General features: G+C 25.7%; 1 protein-coding gene across 1 annotated transcript in view; it reads right to left on the reverse strand.

Moving 5' to 3' along the window:
• The window catches only part of Poxm (paired box pox-meso), a 130,785-nt gene extending 113,643 nt beyond the window's left edge, over positions 1-17,142 (reverse strand). The window contains 2 exon segments of the mRNA XM_075292238.1: positions 7,717-8,404; positions 16,225-17,142. Coding sequence (XP_075148353.1) covers positions 7,717-7,729 — 13 coding nt within the window. The 5' untranslated portion in view covers positions 7,730-8,404; positions 16,225-17,142.
• Between the last annotated feature and the right edge of the window lie 4,845 nt (positions 17,143-21,987).

The following is a 21,987-nucleotide window of genomic DNA, read 5'->3' on the forward strand; positions in this document are numbered from 1 at the left end:
AAATGTTGTCAACATTTTATTTCTGTAGAAAATTTTGTCCAAAATTTATTTTTACAGAAAAATTTTTCCAAATTTTGTTTCTATAGGAAATTTTGTCAAAATTTTATTTCCATAGAAAATTTTGTAAAAAATTTTATTTCTCCAAAAAAATTTGTAAAAATTTTATTTCTGTAGAAAATGTTGTCCAAATTTTATTTCTATAGGAAATTTTGTCAAAATTTTATTTATGTCTTCGAAAATGTTGCAAAAATTTTTATTTGCAGAAAATTTTGTAAAAAATTTTATTTCTGAAGAAAATTTTGTCAAAATTTTATTTCTGCAGAAAATGTTGTCCAAATTTTATTTCTATAGGAAATTTTGTCAACATTTTATTTCTGTAGAAAATGTTGTCCAAATTTTATTTCTACAGAAAATTTTTTCCAAATTTTATTTCTATAGGAAATTTTGTCAAAATTTTATTTCCATAGAAAATTTTGTCAAAATTTTATTTCTACAGAAAATTTTTTTCAACATTTTATTTCTGTAGAAAATTTTGTCCAAATTTTATTTTTACAGAAAAATTTTTCCAAATTTTATTTCCATAGAAAATTTTGTCAAAATAAACCCAGCCAACTGAAAAAAGAGAAAACTAGGAAAAGAGATATGTTTGTTTTGAATTTATTTCGGCATAAGCCGGCTATCATACACACAAAGAAAATGATATAACGAAACATTTTTATTAATACAATGAAAATATTCGTGAATAGTACCAAATGTTACGTTGATTAACAGAAAATTCGTAATAATAACGAAATTTTTCGTTGTATTAACGAATTTGTTTCATTGGCTCACTTTTAATGACACATTTCGTTAATATAACGAAACTTTTTCTACCAGTGTACGAAACGTTTTTTCGGGAGGTTCAAGTGTGGTTCATTGTTGGGTTTAATGAACTGCCTGAATTTATTCTGATAATTGGTTGGTAGTTTTGCTGCAAGTAGAGGATGCTGATGAGGAATGTGGTAATTCCGATACGTGCGTCCATCGAACCATCTTGCAGTCTATAGGGCTTTGCCCAAATAAAAATTTTATTTCTGCAAAAAATTTTGTAAAAATTTTATTTCTACAGAATTTTTTTTTTAACATTTTATTTCTGTGGGAAATTTTGTCAAAATTTTATTTCTGTAGAAAATTTTGTCAAAATTTTACTTGTATTTCCTATACAAGTAAAATTTTGACAAAATTTTGTCAAAATTTTATTTCTATAATAAATTTTGTCAAAATTTTATTTCTATGGAAAATTTTGTCCAAATTTTATTTCTATAGGAAATTTTGTCAACATTTTATTTTTATAATAAATTTTGTTAAAATTTTATTTCTATGGAAAATGTTGTCAAAATTTTGTGAAAATTTTTATTTCTATAGAAAATTTTTTGAAAATTTTATTTTTATAGACAATTTTGTCAATAATTTATTTTCTATAGAAAATTTTGTACAAAAATGTATTTCAAATAATTTCTTTTTTTGCTGGGTTCTTTAATTTCTTTTAATTTCATATGTGTTACCCTGTAATGCACGGTATCAAGCAATATAAATTTGTAATATTTTAACCACAGTCTTTAGTGATTTATTATGTTATAGTATGATCGGCTAGTGTGCCAAAAACAAAACTCATCTATACACACACTCACATAAATCTCCCCCTTCAAAGAAAGAGGAAAAGGTGGGACAAGATATACTAGAAGCAAAAAAAGAAGTCGTGGCAGGGAGGGGAAAGAAGGAAAAAGGTAAGCTCAACAAGCAACAAATGCTTTAAAACACGCAAATGTTACTGCTACATATTCAACTCGATTTAAATTTAAAAATTAACCATCCCAATGGTGGCAGTTGCGGCGGCGTAGTAAATTAAAGAACAACAACAACAACATATTTAGTATACCTATATCACACAATGTACATACATACGTACTTATGTACATATGAGGATTTTTTTTAATGCTTAGAAAGGTAGATGGTGATAGCTAAAGGGGCAAGGCAATGTTGCATTCGCTTGTCTTTATGTATGTATATGCGCTATTTTAGATTTGTGTTATCTCCCCCGTTGTAATTATAATGAGGCATTATGGTAGTTAGCAGCAGCAGGGGAAAAAGGTTAATATGACGTATGCGGAAAACGGCAAAGCATATACGTGAGTATATGGGCACGTGTGCCAACGATGATGACGACGACGATCGTGCTTCTGATCGTAATGATGATGATGATATTTTAAACAACACACAAACGTACACACACATATATGCAGAACCTTTGAACACCATAGAGAGTTTGAGCCAGAGACCGACAGTCAGTTAGATAGATAGTTGATGGAGTAGTATTTTGTTGTTTTTTTTTTTTTGAGCCATCCAAGTCACTCAGCCATGGAGCCATAAGAGCATAAACATAGTACTTGGGCTGCCACCACCCCATCATCAGCAGTAGTAGGAACAATCCAAAACAACAACAACAACAAAAACCTCAACCACTGCCACTCGCCGTTGTTAATAGTCATAGTTTAAAGCAGAATTTTCTTTTTTTTTTTGGTGTTGTTAAATTTAATGTGGATTTCTTTAATGAAAATTGTACGGTACCTCAGTTGGTGGTATGTTGTTGTTGTTAGGTTATATTTTCAAAATCACCAAAAACATAGGAAAAAAACAACCGTGATTTATATGTCTACAACAACAAAACACCTAATACAAGCCATATATGTATAAACACACATACATACATATGAATGTATATGCCATATATTATAATGTATGATTGTATCAACAACCATCACCTAATGAGTTGTTGTTGTTTTCTCTATTCATATATTTTGGGTTAATTTTATTGTTGTTGTTGTTGTTTGTGTTTTTTTTAATAAATTTCATTCAAAATGGCTTTACTTTAACAAAAAAAAGGTATACAAACATTTTATCATTGAGTTTGACGATCACTTTAGTCGAAATCTATCTAGGAGGGTTGTAATTTGGCCAAAGGGCTAAAGGAATTGTAAAAGACATCCTTTTTGGTGTAAATCCTGCAAGGGTTATGTACTGCCATTGTTGTTGGTTTGTTTTGAGTTTTTTCCTGTTTTTTTTTGCGTTTGCTGTTATCCTGCTGCTCCCATTGTTCTTGCTCCCTCCCCGTGAAACTGGAACAATAGGCGTTGCAGCCGTTAAGGATAATAACAGCCACAGCAACAACAACAACAACAACATCCACAACACCCAGTCCGTCAGCCACCAAGCAAGGCGTGAAATGTGTACCAGATATTGTGGTAGGATATACCTGGATGCGTTTTATTTTCGCCACCACAAATTAGTGGTTAATTTCAGGCTTCAAAATCATCACTCGCAATTTGAGGCGGCCATTATGAATTTTTGTTTTTTTTTTTCAAAGATTTAAAAAATTATTTGGGCTTCTCTGATTTTTTTTTGTATTCGAAAAATAATATCTTCAATTAGAAACCATAAAATGTACTATAACCACGGTTGCCACTCGAGCAAAAAAATCTACCAAATTTTTAAGAAAACTACCAAATAGAAAAATCTTATTTTGCATTATTAAATTTTGGTGTTTAATAGTTTTGTCAAATTTTTCTTTCTATAGAAAATTTTGTCAAAATTGTATTTCTATAGAAAATAAAATTTTTCTTTTTTTTATTTATTTCTAGAGAAAATTTTGTCAAAATTTTATTTCTATAGAATATTTTGTTAAAATTTTATTTCTACAGACAATTTTTTCAAAATTTTATTCCGAGAGAAAATTTTGTCCAAATTTTATTTCTATAGGAAATTTTGTCAAAATTTTATTTCTATAGAATTTTAGTCAAATTTTTATTTATATAGAAAATGTTGTCAAAATTTTATTTCTAGAGATAATTTTGTAGCAAATTTTATTTCCATAGAAAATTTGGTCAAAGTTTTATTACTATGGAAAATTTTGTCCAAATTAAAGAAAATTTTGTCCAAATTTTATTTCTAGAGATAATTTTGTACCAAATTTTATTTCCATAGAAAATTTGGTCAAAGTTTTATTACTATGGAAAATTTTGTCCAAATTTTATTCCTAGAGAAAATTTTGTCCAAATTTTATTCCTAAAGAAAATTTTGTCCAAATTTTATTCCTAGAGAAAATTTTGTCCAAATTTTATTCCTAGAGAAAAATTTTTCAAAAGTTTATTTCTATAGAAAATTTTGTCAAAATTTTATTTCTATAGAAAAATAATAAAAAATATCAATTGGAAAACCTAAGATGTTCCAAATTATATATACATTGGAAAATCTTAGCTACATTGAAAATAATTAAAGTTTAATTAGAAGCTAGTTTATATCATTTGCTTCAAAAAAAATAATTAAATTTAGGACTTCATGCGTTTTTCAATTTTGCGTCTCCCAGTTAAAGTCGTATGACCAAAAGTTGTATATTTACCTAAACTGAAAAATTACACAATCATTTAGGACACACAATAACAAGAAAATTTTTTCTTTAAAATAAAGAAATTTTAATTAGAAGGAAGTTTGTATTTTATTCATTAAATTTAAAATGTGAATTTTTGAAATTTGCGTCCCGCCCCCGTTAAAGTCGTATGACTGTGAAGTAAAGCAAAGTTTTCTTAATATAGAAACTTTGCATTTATAAAAAAAACTAAAACTTATTTTGAGGACTTTGCTTTTAAGATTTTTCTATTATAATTTGGATTTTAAGACATTTCCATTTATTGTTACGTGATAACTTTGTTAATATGTCACAAAAAGTGAATGTAAATTCCATAAAACTGATATTTTAATTTTTTAGTGTAAATTTAATATTAAAATTTAAAGGTCCCTTAAAACGTCTTTGTTTTAAAGAAGTCGCATTTTTGGCTCAGAATCTATACTAACATCCGCTAAGGGAATCCAAGTAAATTTTTAATTTCAATGTATATATGTATAAAAAAATACATCAATTGGATCATAATAGAAAGTCAATATGAATTATTTAGCATTTATTCTACACTGAAAAAAAAATTTAAATGAATAAATAAATCAATATTAAAGACAACTTTCTTTAAAATCATGAAATTTAAAAATTAATTAAACATTTTTTTTTATTAAACTTGGACACAACTTTTGGAAATTTGCGTCCCTCCATAAAAGTTGTATGTCTTTGAACTAAGACAAATATTCCTTAAAGTGAAGAAAAACATTTTTGATTTAAAGAAATCCTCCTTAAATGAACGGGAATATTGAATTTGAACCACCTATATCATAGAGTGAAAGGTATACACAAAAAAAAAATATGTCGAACATTTTTCCAATTAAATTTTTAATTGAGTTTAAAAAATATTCAATTAAAAATTTAATTGATTCAACAATTTTTTATACCCTGCGCCACACTGTGGAACAGGGTATTATAAGTTAGTGCATATGTTTGTAACACCCAGAAGGAGACGAGATAGACACATGGTGTCTTTGGCAATAATGCTCAGGGTGGGTCCCTGAGTCGATATAACCATGTCCGTCTGTCTGTGAACACATTTTTGTGATCAAAGTCTAGGTCGCAATTTAAGTCCAATTGCCTCCAAATTTGGCACATGTTCCTAATTTGGGTCAGAATAGAACCCTATTGATTTTGGAAGAAATCGGTTCAGATTTAGATATAGCTCCCATATATATCTTTCGCCCGATATGCACTAATATGGACCCAGCAGCCAGAGTTTTATACCGATTTGCTTGAAATTTTGTACAAACATAACACTTAGTCGTATAGTCAAGTGTGCAAAACTTGATTGAAATCGGTTCAGATTTAGATATAGCTCCCATATATATCTTTCACCCGATATGGACTTATATGGCCCCAGAAGCCAGAGTTTTACCCTAATTTGCTTAAAATTTTGCACAAGAAGAACAATTAGTACTATAGTCAAGTGTGCAAAATTTGATTGAAATCGGTTCAGATTTAGATATAGCTCCCATATATATCTTTCGCCAGATATGGACTAATATGGTCCTAAAAGCCAGAGTTTTGGCCCAATTTCGTTGAAATTTTGCACAGGGAGTAGATTTAGCATTGTAGCTATGCGTGCCAAATTTGGTTGAAATCGATTCAGATTTAGATATAGCTCCCATATATATCTTTCGCCCGATATGCACTTATATGGACACAGAAGCCAGAGTTTTATCCCGATTAGCTTGAAATTTTGCACTAGGAGTACAATTAGTAATATAGTCATGTGTGCCAAATTTGATTGAAATTGGTTCAGATTTGGATATAGCTTCCATATATATTTTTCGCCCGCTATGGACTTATATGGCCCCAGAAGCCAGATTTTTGGCCCAATTTGGTTGAAATTTTGCACTAGGAGTACAATTAGTAATATAGTCATGTGTGCCAAATTTGATTGAAATCGGTTCAGATTTAGATATAGCTCCCATATATATGTTTTTCTGATTTCGACAAAAATGGTCAAAATACCAACATTTTCCTTGTCAAATCGCCACTGCTTAGTCGAAAAGTTGTAAAAATGACTCTAAACTTCTAATACATATATATAGAGCGATAAGTCATAATTAACTTTTGCGAAGTTTCCTTAAAATTGCTTCACATTTAAATGTTTCCCATATTCTTTTACTAAAATTGTGTTCCACCCTAGTGCATTAGCCAACTTAATTTTGAGTCTATAGATTTTTTAAAAGTCTATCAAATTCTGTCCAAATCGAGTGATATTTAAATGTATGTATTTGGGACAAACCTTTATATATAGCACTCAACACATTTGACGGAGGTGATATGGTATCGAAAATTTAGATCTACAAAGTGGTGCAGGCCCCGCCCGAATTTAGACTTTGCTTACTTGTTTGTTTTAAAAATTGTCTGTTATTCGCTTCAACTTCGTTAAAATTCGAAAATAAAAAATACATTACAACTTTAATTCAATTGTATTTCGTTATTATACAAAAATTATATTTCACAGATACATAAGAACAAAATTTTTTTTGGTTTCAATCTCGAAATTAATTGATGCAATTAATTTTTAATTGACGGAATAGATAATAACAACTAAAAATTAAATTTAATGTTTTTTTTGTAATTGAATTTTATTTAAAAAAAAAATAAATGAATCAATTAATTTTTAAATTGATTATTTTTTTAATGTCATCGACATCAATTAAAAATGAAATTGATCCAATTAAAAATATGATTTACCCAAGTTTTGTGTTGTAATTGAATTTTATTAAAAAAATAATAAATGAATCAATTAATTTTTAAATTGATTATTTTTTATGGATATTTTTTACATAAAATTGTAAAATTCTGAAAATCTTAATAAATTCTTTTCATAACCTTGATAAAGGTAATACCATAACCAACAAAACTACTTCATGATGATGACATACATACTTTTAGATTTTTAGCGAAATGATAAAAAAAATATTCTAAAAAAAACAGATCTACAAAAATCAACTATAGGGCTAATATATAATAGCAACTGATACGAAAAGTTAACTAAAATCATTTAACTAATTAATATATATAATAAAATAAGCAACAACAGCAAAAACATTATGTGTTGCCTTAAATTAAATGTTAAGCATTTAATTTTTAATTCAATTCATAAAATGGTGGATTTCGTTTTCTATTTTTTTTTAATACAAGACGAAGATCAAAAATACATAATAACAATGTCAGTAAAGATAGAATCTTTGTAGAATGGGGTGAAGGGTACTAACCTGGTTCAATCATATTTTGCTCTTGCGAGTCGTATATAAAGCTGAAGCACGCCAATATATCGCCAATGGAGCACCCAAAAAATGGGTGACTATCTCAGTGGTAGAAAAAATTGGTAAAAAATTTTGTTTAAAAAAACAAAAAAATTATGTGGTAATTGCCTTTATGGGGAAAGGCAATTATCCTCGTGGATGTAGAGAATAAGGACTGTCTAAGAAATTGCCCAAAGGTGGATAGAATATCTCCAGAATATTTTACGTTTTGTGAATCAACCAAAAATAAATGCCCGCCAAATTGCCAGATGAGAGTTCTTTCTGATGATATTGTGACCTCTCTCTAGTATTTTAGTGTTAGGCGTTGAATGAATATTCACTTGTTTTCCTTCCTCCTTATGGTATCTTCTACCGATGACGACGTGCTACTCTTAGATCGATCGGTGGTGTTTAGTGGTTTTCTGCTTCAGCTGTTGTGTATAGTTGAGTTGCCTTGTTGTTATTGTAGATGGATGGTCTATACACCTGTTCACTTTTTTTTTTTTTTTTTGAATTTTTGTGTTTTCTTTTAGGGGGGTTCAGTCTGTTTTATTTCTGAATATTAACGCCTTCAAGAATTTGGTTTTTTACTTTCTTTACAGTTTTCTTATACTGCTGTTGTTGCTGTTGCAGGTTTTATTTGAATTTTATTTTGCTGCTGGAAAAGAAGTAAACGATCGTTGAAAAGCGGCAGTTGTTGATAGATAAGTAGAATTATTACAATTGATTCCAATTTACACTTGTTGGAGAGGTTGGAAAAACAATTTGACAACATTGCACAGTGGGGGAAATTCGGTGAGATTATTTGAGTTGTTGAATTGAATTGTTTTTTTTTTATTGATTAAAGGAATTAGTTTAACAAAATTCAATGCTTAAAAGGGAATTAGAAAGGCTCCCAGCATAATGTAAAAATAGTTTTGGTTTTATTTTCTGTTTAATTTATCCTTCTGTCCAACTATTTTTAGAATTTAACAAAAAAAAAAATAATAATAATGCTTAGAAAGAAACGATATATCGTAATTTACGAATAGACTTGGTATTACTTTTCGATTCAATTTAATGACAATGTAATTTCAAAACAAAAATAATATTTAGAAACAAAAAACGAAAGAACCCTAGTGCAAATAGATTTGATATTATTTTCCGATTAAATTTAATGACAACTGTCCGTCGTTTGGTCCACTTTAATGATGTCCGTGCTTTTGTTCATATGTTATTTTAATTTAAAAAAAATTAATGCTTAAAATAAACCACGATAGACTTCTAGACAATTTAAAAATCGGTATTTGCACAGAAAAAAAATTTCACGAACATTTTCCCAATTAAAATTTTAATTGGGTTTTAAAAAGTATTCAATTAAAAATTTAGTTGATTCAACAAATTTAATTGGAACAGAAATCAATCACAAAAATTAATTGTATCAATTAATTTTTTAATTGACCTTCAATTAATATTTTAATTGATACTATCATTTCTGTGATGTAAGACATTCCAATTAAAAAAATAATTGGATCAATTATTTCGTGATTGAATCAGAAAAAAATTTTTTTGTGTGTTTTATTGTTTCTCGATTCAATTTAATTAAAGTTAAAAAAAATTAATGAAAGATTTGAAAAAATAATGCTTAGAAAGAAACGAGATTGTCCCATAGCGTAATTTACAAATCGAATTTGATATTATTTTCTGATTCAATTTAATGACAGCCTTCCGTTCTTCTGTCCAATTTAATGGCAACTTGTCCTCCTTTGTTCAGGTATTATTGAAATTAAAAAAAAAATAATATAAAAAACAAATGCTTAGAAAGAAATGAGGTAAGGCCACGGTTGCCACAGGACTCAAAAATAATCTACCAAAATTTTAAGAAAATTTTACCAAAAAAATATCAAACAAACAATTTCCATAGAAAATATTGTCAAAATTTTATTTCTATAGAAAATGTTGTCAAAATTTTTTTTATACAAAATTTTGTCAAAATTTTATTTCCTTAGAAAATATTATCAAAATTTTATTTCTTTAGAAAATTTTGTCAACATTTTTATCTACCCGCCCGAGTAAAAATTGAGAGATCTAATTTGATATGAGTAGATCCGAAAGACATTAGATCTAGGCCAATATTGAGATTTGATCAGATCGAATTCCATAGCAATCAGATATGATTAGATCTTGCCATTTTTACCGGATCTGCTTATATCTAATCGTATCAAATTAGATCTCTCAATTTTTACTCGTGTATACAAAATTTTGTCAAAGTTTTATTTCTTTTCAAAATTCTGTCAAAATTTTATTTCTATACAAAATTTTGTCAAAATTTTATTTCTATACAAAATTTTGTCAAAATTTTATTTCTATAGAAAATTTTGTCAAAATTTTATTTCTATAGAAAATTTTGTCAAAATTTTATTTCTATAGAAAATTTTGTCAAAATTTTATTTCTATAGAAAATTTTGCCAAAATTTTATTTCTATAGAAAATTTTGTTAAAAGTTTTTTTCTATACAAAATTTTGTCAAAATTTTATTTCTAAACATATTGTAAAAATTTTATTTCTATAGAAAATGTTGTCAAAATTGTATTCCTATGGAACATTTTGTCAAAATTTTATTGCTATAGTAAAGTTTTTCAAAATTTTGTTTCCATAGAAAATATTGTAAAAATGTTATTTCTATAGAAAATTTTGTCAAAATTTTATTTCTATAGAAAATGTTGTCAAAATTGTATTCCTATGGAACATTTTGTCAAAATTTTATTGCTATAGTAAATTTTTTCGAAATTTTATTTCCATAGAAAATTTTGTCAAAATTGTATTCCTATGGAAAATTTTGTCAAAATTTTATTGCTATAGTAAATTTTTTTCAAAATTTTATTTCCATAGAAAATATTGTAAAAATGTTATTTCTATAGAAAATGTCAAAATTTTATTTCCATAGAAAATATTGTCAAAATTTTATTTCTATAAAAAATTTGGCAAAATTTTATTTCTATAGAATATTGTGTCAAAATTTTATTTCCATAGAATATTTTGTCAAAATTTTATTTCCATAGAATATTTCGTCAAAATTTTATTTCTCTAGAAAATTTTGTCAAAATTTTATTTCTATAGAAAATTGTGTCAAAATTTTATTTCTATAGAAAATTTTATCAAGATTTTATTTCTATAGTAAATTTTGTCAAAATTTTATTTCTATAGAAACTATTGTCAAAATTTTATTTCTATAGAAAATTTCGTCAAAATTTTATTTCTCTAGAAAATTTTGTCAAAATTTTATTTCTCTAGAAAATGTTGTCAAAATTTTATTTCTCTAGAAAACGTTGTCAAAATTTTATTTCTTAGAAAATTTTGTCAAAATTTTATTCCTATAGAAAATTTTGTCAACATTTTATTTCCGTAGAAAATATTGTCAAAATTTTATTTCTATAGAAAATATTGTCAAAATTTTATTTCCATAGAAAATATTGTCAAACTTTTATTTTTATAGAATATTTTGTCAAAATTTTATTTCTATAGAAACTATTGTCAAAATTTTATTTCTATAGAAAATTTCGTCAAAATTTTATTTCTATACAAAATTTTGTCAAAATTTTATTTCTCTAGAAAATGTTGTCAAAATTTTATTTCTATAGAAAATTGTGTCAAAATTTTATTTCTATAGAAAATATTGTCAAACTTTTATTTTTATAGAATATTTTGTTAAAATTTTATTTCTGTAGAAAATTTTGTAAAAATTTTATTTCTATAGAAAATTTTGTCAAAATTTTATTTCTCTAGAAAATGTTGTCAAAATTTTATTTCTATAGAAAATTTTGTCAAAATTTTATTTCTATAGAAAATATTGTCAAACTTTTATTTTTATAGAATATTTTCTCAAAATTAAATTTCTATAGAAAATTTTATTTCTATAGAAAATATTGTCAAAATTTAATTCTGTAGAAAACGTTTTCAAAATTTTATTTCTTAGAAAATTTTGTCAAAATTTTATTCCTATAGAAAATTTTGTCAAAATTTTATTTCCGTAGAAAATATTGTCAAAATTTTATATCTATAGAAAATATTGTCAAAATTTTATTTCCATAGAAAATTTTGTCAAAATTTTATTTCTATAGAAAATTTTGTCAAAATTTTATTTCTATAGAAAATTTTGTCAAAATTTTATTTCTATAGAAAATTTTGTCAAAATTTTATTTCTATAGAAAATATTGTCAAAATTTTATTTCTATAGAAAATTGTGTCAAAATTTTATTTCTATAGAAAATTTTGTCAAAATTTTATTTCCATAGAAAATTTTGTCAAAATTTTATTTCTATAGAAAATTTTGTCAAAATTTTATTTCTATAGAAAATTTTGTCAAAATTTTATTTCTATAGAAACTATCGTCAAAATTTTATTTCTATAGAAAATTTCGTCAAGATTTTATTTCTATAGAAAATTTTGCCAAGATTTTATTTTCATATAAAATTTTGTCAAAATTTTATTTCTATAGAAAATTTTGTGAAAATTTTATTTCTATAGAAAATTTGTGAAGTACCTCTTAGTTGGAAACTTGCTGTTTTTAATGACCTAAATTTTTGCGGCGACAACCTAAATGTTAACATATCTACGGGTATGTAAAGTAATCAACTAAATATTGTTAACCACAAATTTAATATATTTTGGAAGACCCTGAAATCGCTATGGCTGGGTAACAAACTAAACATTTGATTACATATAGGTTATTTGTAAAGTATATAAGAAAGAAATGGAAATAAAACTATCCTTTGTGCAAAAATCAAAACCTCTTAGTTGGATGGGAATATTTTTCAAAATCTACCAAAAACATCAAGAATTCTACCAATCTACCATTTTTGGTACAATTCTACCAATTGTGGCAACCGTTGGTAAGGTCCTATCGTAATTTCAAAAGTTGTTTAGTATTATGATCTAATTTAATTTTCTGACAGGCATCCGTCCTTCTATTCTTCTATTATTATAATAAAAGGACATGATTAATACAAATATTTGGGCAAATTTGTAATTATGGAGAAGTATTTTATTGAATCTTAAAAATACCATAATGAAATAATGAATTTATCTCACAAAAAAGTTGTTGTGCTTTCCCATCTTCTGTGAGACTTTTTCATAGAAAAGTTTCCTTGAATATTTTTTTTTTTAAGAAAAGTGTCGTCGATACTCGCTTTTAGAAAAAAGTGTAGCTGAGATTTTTTTCTTAGACTAAAGTGCTTGTGAGATTTTTTTTTTTAAACTGTCTCTGAGACTTTTTCTTAAAAAAAGTATTTATCAGACTTTTTCTTATAAAACATTATATGTGAAACTTTTTCTTAGAAAATTGTCCCTGAGATTTTGTTCCTTACAAAAAGAGTGGAAACTTTTACTTAGAAAAATGAGTCTGTGATACTATTACTTACATTATCGACAGAGTTTTATGAGAAAAATTAACAATATTTTGCGAAAATTGTATGGAAAATTTAATATCCTGGTGTAAGTAAAAGAAAAAATAACTAAAAGTCAAAAAAAAAAATTATTGACGCCAAATCATGAAAACAGTTGTACACCAATTTGAAATAAATTGTGAAACGATATGAAAAATATGAAATAGTCTAGCTTTGTTATACTTTAAATTAAAGCTCGAGATCCGAGATGGTGTACAACTTTTTTTGCTATAGTTTGTATTGAACTTTTTTTTTCCATTTGTTTTGTTTTGTTATTGTTGGTTTTGTTCTTTAAGCATTGTTGTTGTTTTTTATTATTTTTTTTTTGTAAAAATTTATGATCTGTAGAAAATTTCATAAAAAAATAATAAAAATAAACTAAAACCAATTTGTTGTTTTTTTACAATAAAATTAAGTGAAGTTTAACTTCAATTTTAGGATGGATTTTTCCTGTGTAACTATGCAAATACGCGCTGAAATACAGTCCTCGAACACGACTTTGTTTTTTTTAAATAATATTACATGGAAAAAAGACCATATGCAAATTTTCAAAAAATATTTTTCCTTAACATTCAAATCGTACAATCGCTTTAAAGGGGTAAATTGCCCCCACCTGGGATTGGCGTTGGTTTCCAATATTTTTGATTCCGATTAATCGTTCAAAAAAATCGATTTCAGAAAGAAATGTTACAGAATTCTTCCAGTAAACAAAATTGAACACACATTAAAATTTGTCTAAGCCGAAAGATAAACTTTTATCGAGATCATTATATACGTGTATGCAATAATATATTTCATTTAATGCAATAGAAAATACTATTTTTAAGTAAAATATGTTGAAGAAATACTTTTTGCTATTTTTCCCAGTACACAGAAAAAAATGTATTCATTTTTCCATTTAAAGTCTTAATTGAATTTTAAAGAAAAATCAATTAAAAATTTAATTGCTTCAAAAAAAAAATTTTTTATTTGAAACAAAAATCAATCACAAATAATAGTATCAATTAGTTTTTTAATTGGATCAATTAATTTTTTTAATTGCCTTTCAATAAATTTTTTAATTGATACTATCATTTCTGTGATTGAAGACATTTCAATTAAAAAATTAATTGGCTCAATTAATTTCGTGATTGAATTAAAAAAAATGTGTATTACCGAATTGAAAAATTTCATTCATCTTTTACTCATATATTAAATACATATTGTTATTATTCCCTATTAATTGAAGAGTTAAGAATTATAATTTTTTTAGGTGTATACAGTAAATCCTTTCAAAATTGGACACACTTTTCGAGGAACTTTTGTGATATAGTATCGCATTGAAATTAAGCTCTTATAGCTTGTTACTGACCATAGTAATATCAATCAAATTAAAAAAACTCTCATACACAGAAAAAAATTGTGTGTTCTGACTCAATAACGAAATTGATTAATCCAAGTAATTTTTTACATTTTCCCTTAATCAAGAAAATGATAGTATGCATTAAAGATTTAATTAGATATAAAAAATATACTTGATTAAAAAAATTATTGATTTCTTCCGGCACTTTCAATATTTTAATTGGTTCAATTAAAAATTTAATTAATTTTGATTGAAAAACTGCATTATTTTTTAATTGAGGCAATCAATTATTTAATACATTATTGTTTATTTATTTATAATTAATTCTCCATTAGTTAAACATTTTCTGGTAATTTTACAATAGTTTATACTTTCTTATGTATTTTCCAATTATAATTAAATTTAATGAATAGTATGAAACTAATTATTTCCGAATACAACTTTCAATTATTTTATTTGCAAATATTTTTTTAATCAATGTAATTTATTAAATTGTTCCTTAATCAAAAAAAAAATTATAGTATTCATTAAAGATTTAATTAGATATAAAAAATATACTTGATTAAAAAAATTATTGATTTCTTCCGGCACTTTCAATCAATATTTTAATTGGTTCAATTAAAAATTTAATTAATTTTGATCGAAAAACTCCATTAATTTTTAATTGAGGCAATCAATTATTTAATACATTATTGTTTATTCATTTATAATTAATTCTCCATTAGTTAAAAATTTTCTGGTAATTTTACAATAGTTTATACTTTCTTATAAATTTTCCAATTATAATTAAATTTAATGAATAGTATGAAACTAATTATTTCCGAATACAACTTTCAATTATTTTATTTGCAAATATTTTTTTAATCAAAGTAATTTTTTAAAGTTTTCCTTAATCAAAAAATGATAGTATTCATTAAAGATTTAATTAGATATAAAAAATATACTTTATTAAAAAAAATTTTTGATTTCTTCCGGCACATTCAATCATTATTTTAATTGGTTCAATTAAAAATTTAAATTTTTATTTTTTAAATTTTAAAATTTAAAATTAAAAAACTCCATTATTTTTTAATTGAGGCAATCAATTATTTAATACATTTTTGTTTATTTATTTATAATTAATTCTCCATTAGTTAAAAATTTTCTGGTAATTTTACAAGAGTTTATACTTTTTTATGAATTTTCCAATTAAATTAAATTTAATGAATAGTATGAAATTAATTATTTCCGAATACAACTTTCAATTATTTTATTTGCAAATATTTTTTTTTTTAATTTCATTAAAATGTGAATTGCAAAGAATTTTTTTTGTTTAATTTAATTAAAATGTGAATTCGGAGTGTTGATATTTAAATTAAAAATTGTAACAATTTTTAATCATTTTCCTAATTGACTTTATTTTTGTAATTGATTACGTTTTCAATTTCAATAAAATTTTTAATTGGAAATATTTTGATGATCATTTTTTTTTTACCGGATAACTCCCAAATTTCGCCACCTACTTCAGGATATTAGGCATATGAAATAATTTTTATAAATGTATTTAAATTGTATTTTATTTTTACAATAAAACCGATGTGAAAAGAATACTGGATTTCTTAGAAAATCCTATATACTTTCTCTCCCCCCAAAAAAACAGTGTAGAATTTCCCCCACTGTGCATTTATCGATATTTTTGTTTTTTTGTATGTTGCCTATAGAATAAGCTTTTACCGGGCAGATATATCCATATGAAGCTAAAGGTATTTAAGGTGGTAATATTATGGAGGGTTTGATGACGTTGGTTGATTTTTGTTGAATTGAAAATTAGCACGCACTTTACACCTTGGTTTGTTACTTGAACTTGAAGTACTTGTACAAACGATGATAGACAAAATTTTTGTTTACTTTTTTCTTTTTTTTTATGAGGGGTAAGGTGTAGGTTCCTCTTTTGTTAATAAAAATTGAAAATCTATTTAAAATTTCTTTTTAACACTTTGAGCACATTTGATTTTAAGGACCACCCGGTAAATGTTGTCTTGCATTATCTATGGACTGTAGAAAGACAAATTTTATAGAATTTCTAGGTCAAATTTTAAGTTTGTTTTTTTTCCTTCTTTATAAATTTACTTAATAAAAAATCACTGTTTTGAAAAGTCTGACACAAACACTTTGGCAGATTTTATCCAGGCTTATGTAGTTAGCTGAGAGCTAAACAAATAATTTTATTCCAAACAAATCATCAATCATTTGATTATGATCTCACAGCGATCATCACTTTTGGAATCTTTGGAGCTTTGCTTTTTATTTTTCTTTATGTTTTTTTCCAAGTCGTTCCTTGATCGCGTTTTGCCGTCGTTAAAATGTTGATGGGTTATTTAATTATTTTGCGGCGTTTTTTTGTTTTTAATTTAATTCCCTTTATTTCTTTGAATTTCTTTTCCCATCATTGAAAAACAATTTTAATCGAATTCTAATTTGCTTTGCATGCAAATTAATGAAAGCGCGCACATACACAATTTTCCAGAATTTAAGAAAATTCACAAGCTATGAAACAAAAAGAAACGAATAAAAAATAACGAAATAACATATGCAGACTCTGAGACTTTTTTCGTTGTGTCGTTCCGACTTGTTGTTCTTCGTCAACCGTACTTGTTGCGACTAATTTGAGGCGTAGCGATCTCGCTCTGTTAGCATTTGTGATGTATGATGATCGATCAGTCAGTAACCGAAACAACAGCAGCAGCAGCAACAACACCACCATAAGCCAAACTGGGGTAAAAGCAGTAGCAGAGGCGTAAGCAGAACTAGCAGCAGCGACAACAACAATATATCCTACATACAGAAAGAGCATTGAAAGCAGCGTTGGCTGGCTGTAGCAAACCAAGAAAACGAAAAGAAACACAAAATATCAAATACACTCAACATCCATCCCTATACTCACACTATGCATACTTCATTCCATTCATCATCCACCAAAAAATTATTTGTATACACAATACACACACGCCCTAACATACAAATATCCATATACTCTCATTTGTTTTTTTTTTTTTGCTATAACACCCAAGATCAACAGCCGACTTGAAAGAAAATCAAATAAATCTCTCAGTATAATGAGAGCGAGAGAGAGTAGATGTGTTCGTGTGTTTAATACTGATGACTGTATGTGTATCTCTTCGGTTTGGTTGATTGGTTGGCGAGCTAAATGTTATGCTATAGTATGGGTAGCCCTTAATGGCGCTGTTTTGTTAGTTTTTTGTGTGAGTGTATTAAAATGTAAAGATTTTTTTCTCTCTCTCGCTCTTTGTTGGCTAATGTAAACAAAAAGTCTAGTGCATAGGAATTCAGGAGATTTGGGGATATATGTGTGTGGGGTTACTCATCTTGGTTACTCACAAAGAGTATAAGAACAAATATGAAGATCATCGATGACACTTTTCAAGAACACCGTTTATATCTGTTTATACATGAAAAAAAGTACATTTGTACGTATGTTTATACCATAATAAATGTGGGTGGTAAATGGGTGCTATCTTTATTGAATTTAAATGTGTGTTTTTATAGACAAAAAACGGTTATATTATGGGAAATGAACTATGTTATGGGAAAATAACCTATCTCGTGCGAAAATTTAACTAAATTGTATTCCAGAGATTGAGATTAATTAAATTAACGAAATTTTTTGATTTTTAATTACCACTTATGATCTATCCTTCTTAAAAAGCATAAAATAAACTAAAAATATAGAGGAAAAAATATTAGGCGCCTGATCATTATCATTTCAATCACTCTGTAGTTTATTCTTAATGTCTTTCAAAAAAAATTATTCTGCTTTAGTTAGCACTGAAGTTCTTTAGCCTTTCACCACCCTAACACACCGTTCAATAATTTCTGATCTTGTAGGAAATTAATCTTTAAGACAACTAAACATTCATTTGCCACTCAGACACACTCTTTTTGCTATGACCCACTCTAATATTGTTATTTACATTGCTGAGAGTCTTTGTTTTGCCATTTCACATTGTTTGAGCTTAAAATACCACCATTGTTGAGCAATGTAAACATACATGAGCATACATATTTACATGCGATTCATACGAATTCACCCTTGTTTTTAGCAATATTTACAGACTTTTAAGTCAGTATTGATTCAGATCTTAGACCGTAGCTTTATTGGTATGGTTGAATGGATCAATTGCAGCTCGGTAATAAACACTTCGGAATAGGATTTAAACCCAGCAAACAATGAAAAGTGTGTAAAAGACGGAAGGCCACAACCAGAGAATGAATCCGACCCATTTTTGTCGGCGGCAGCTAACACTAAATTTTTGCCTCCGGCGGCTTGACGGCTAAGCCGATAAAAAATTATCTGTTCGGCGGCGCAAAATTATCTAATATAAAATCTATTTGAAGTTTTTCGAATTGTAATGAGATTAGTTGTACAACCAATCTTACAATCAAATTTATATTTCATTCAAATTTTTTGAGCTAAATTTTTGTAAAACTATTATAGCACCTTGATACTAATTGGTTGAAAGTGGAAAGTTCAGAATTTTGGGAAAAACTATAACAAATATTATTAAACTTTTCTGATATAAATCAATATTTTAGATTAATTGGCCACTAAATTTGAGTCGAGATGAGTCGACATATTCGGCGGCGGCTACTAAAAACGGGTCGGCGACGGCTAAAATAGGCGGCGCCACTCGGCGGCTTCATTCTCTGGCCACAACTCTACTCTCTGGTAGAAAAAGATTTGTTATATTAACGAAATGATTGAACATAAATTTTTCTTCTGTGATGTGGGCCGAAGTAACGGCTAATGGTCGCTTCCCGCTCATATTCATCGATCGCAAGTTTAACATAAATTACCATGGTCATTCCAATAGGACCTTAAAAAGAAGGTTCCTCGCTTCATTTCTACCAAACTCACCAGGTCTCAATCACGGTTGTCACACGAGTCAAAAATAATCTACCAAAATTTTACCAAAACTACCAAACAATTTCAATTCAATTCAATTTTTGAATTCGTCTTTATTAGTCTTCATTTCTCATTATAATTACAATGTTTGGATGAGATTTTATCTTTTAGATATTGCTACAAATAAGATTATTCATCAGAGATATTAACAATATGTTTCAATCTATATTTATCTATATATTTTTAAAGGGAAAATTAGGATAAAACCTTTATATACATTATCATAATCAGTTCAAATATTTTGGAATATGTATGACTATACAGGGATATTGCGGGAATAGCCACGATAAACATACGACTTCCAATTTGATAATTCTAATGATTGAAGTATTAATAAAAGTCTTATTCGCAGCAAGACCTTATCAGCGGATAAGGAGAATATTTTGCTTTGTTCATGTAATTAGAATTAAGCATGGCAAGAAATTCTTCCAATTTCATGTATCCTGTTTCGTTGTGGAGTATAACCAAAACTACCAAACAAAAAATCTTTTTCTATAGAAAATTTTGTAAAAATTTTATTTTTATAGAAATTTTTTTAAAACTATTATTTCTATAGAAAATTTTGTACAAAATTTTATTTCTACAGAAAAGTTTGTAAAAATTTTATTTCTATAGAAAATATTGTCAAAATTCTATTTCTAGAGAAAATTTTCTCAACATTTTATTTCTATAGAAAATTTTGTTAACATTTTATTTCTATAGAAAATGTTTGTGAAAATTTTATTTCTATAGACAATTTTGACAACATTTTATTTCTATAGAATATTTTTTTTCAAAATTTTATTTCTATAGAAAATTTTTTTACAATTTTATTTCTATAGAATTTTTTTTTACAATTTTGTTTCTATTGAAAATTTTGTAAAAATTTTATGTCTAAAGAAAATTTTGTCAAAAGTTTATTTCTATAGAAAACTTCGTAAAGATTTAATTTCTATAGACAATTTTGTCAAATTTTCATTTCTATAGAAAATTTTGTCAACTTTTTATTTCTATGGAGAATTTTGCCAAAATTTTATTTCTATAGAAAATTTTGTCAAAATTTTATTTCTATAGATTTTTTTTTACAATTTTATTTCTAAAGATTTTTTTTTACAATTTTATTTTTATAGAAAATTTTGTTAAAATTTTATTTCTACAGAAAATTTCGTCAAACTTTTATGTCTATAGAAAATTTTGTCAAAATTTTATGTCTAAAGAAAATTTTGTCAAAAGTTTATTTCTATAGAAAACTTCGACAAGATTTAATTTCTATAGACAATTTTGTCAAAATTTTCATTTCTATAGAAAATTTTCTATGAAAAATTTTGCCAAAATTTTATTTTTTTAGAAAATTTTGTCAAAATTTTATTTCTATAGAAATTTTTTTTACAATTTTATTTTTATAGATTTTTTTTTACAATTTTATTTCTATAGAAAATTTTGTTAAAATTTTATTTCTACAGAAAATTTTGTCAAAATATCATTTCTATAGAAAATTTTGTAAAAATTTTATTTGTATAGAAAATTTTGTCAAAATTTTATTTGTATAGAAAATTTTGTCAAAATTTTATTTGTATAGAAAATTTTGTCAAATTTTATTTCTATAGGATTTTTTTTTCACAATTTTATTTCTATAGAAAATTTTTTTCTATCGAAAATTTTGTAAAAATTTTGTTTCAATAGAAAAATTTATCAACATTTTGTTTCTATAGAAAATTTTGTCAAAGTGTTATTTCCATAGAAAATTTTCTCAAAATTTTATTTCAGTAGAAAATTTTGTGAAAATTTTATGTCTATAAAAATTTTTTGCAAACTTTTATTTCTATAGAAAATTTAGTCAAAATTTTATTTCTATAGAAAATTTTTCAAAATTTTATTTCAACAGAAAATTTGCCAACATTTTATTTCTATAGAAAATTTTGCCAAAATTTTAGTTCTGTAGAAAAATTTGTCAAAACATTTTTGTGAAAATTTTGTCAAAATTTTATTTCTATAGAAAATTGTATTTCTTTAGAATTTTTTTTTTTCAAAATTTAAAAAAAAATTTTCGTCAAGATTTAATTTTTATAGACAATTTTGTCAAAATTTTATTTCTATAGAAAATTTTGTCAAATTTTTTTTCTATCGAAAATTTTGTCAAAATTTTGTTCCAATAGAAAATTTTGTCAGCATTTTGTTTCTATAGAAAATTTTGTCAAAGTGTTATTTCCATAGAAAATTTTCTCAAAATTTTATTTCAGTAGAAAATTTTGTCAAAATTTTATTTCTACAGAAAATTTGCCAAAATTTTATTTCTATAGAAAAATTTGTCAAAATTTTCTTTCTTTAAAAATTTTTGTGAAAATTTTATTTCTATAGAAAATTTTGTCAAAATTTTATTTCTATAAGAAATTTTGTCAAAATATTATTTCTGTACAAAATTTTGTCAAATTTTTATTTTTATAGAAAATTTCGTCAAAAGTGTATTTCTATAGAAAGTTCTATCAAAATTGTATTGCAGTAGAAAATTTTTGCAAAATTGTATTTCGATAGAA

Source organism: Haematobia irritans, chromosome 1, assembly GCF_050003625.1.
Source record: "Haematobia irritans isolate KBUSLIRL chromosome 1, ASM5000362v1, whole genome shotgun sequence".
Lineage (NCBI taxonomy): Eukaryota > Metazoa > Arthropoda > Insecta > Diptera > Muscidae > Haematobia > Haematobia irritans.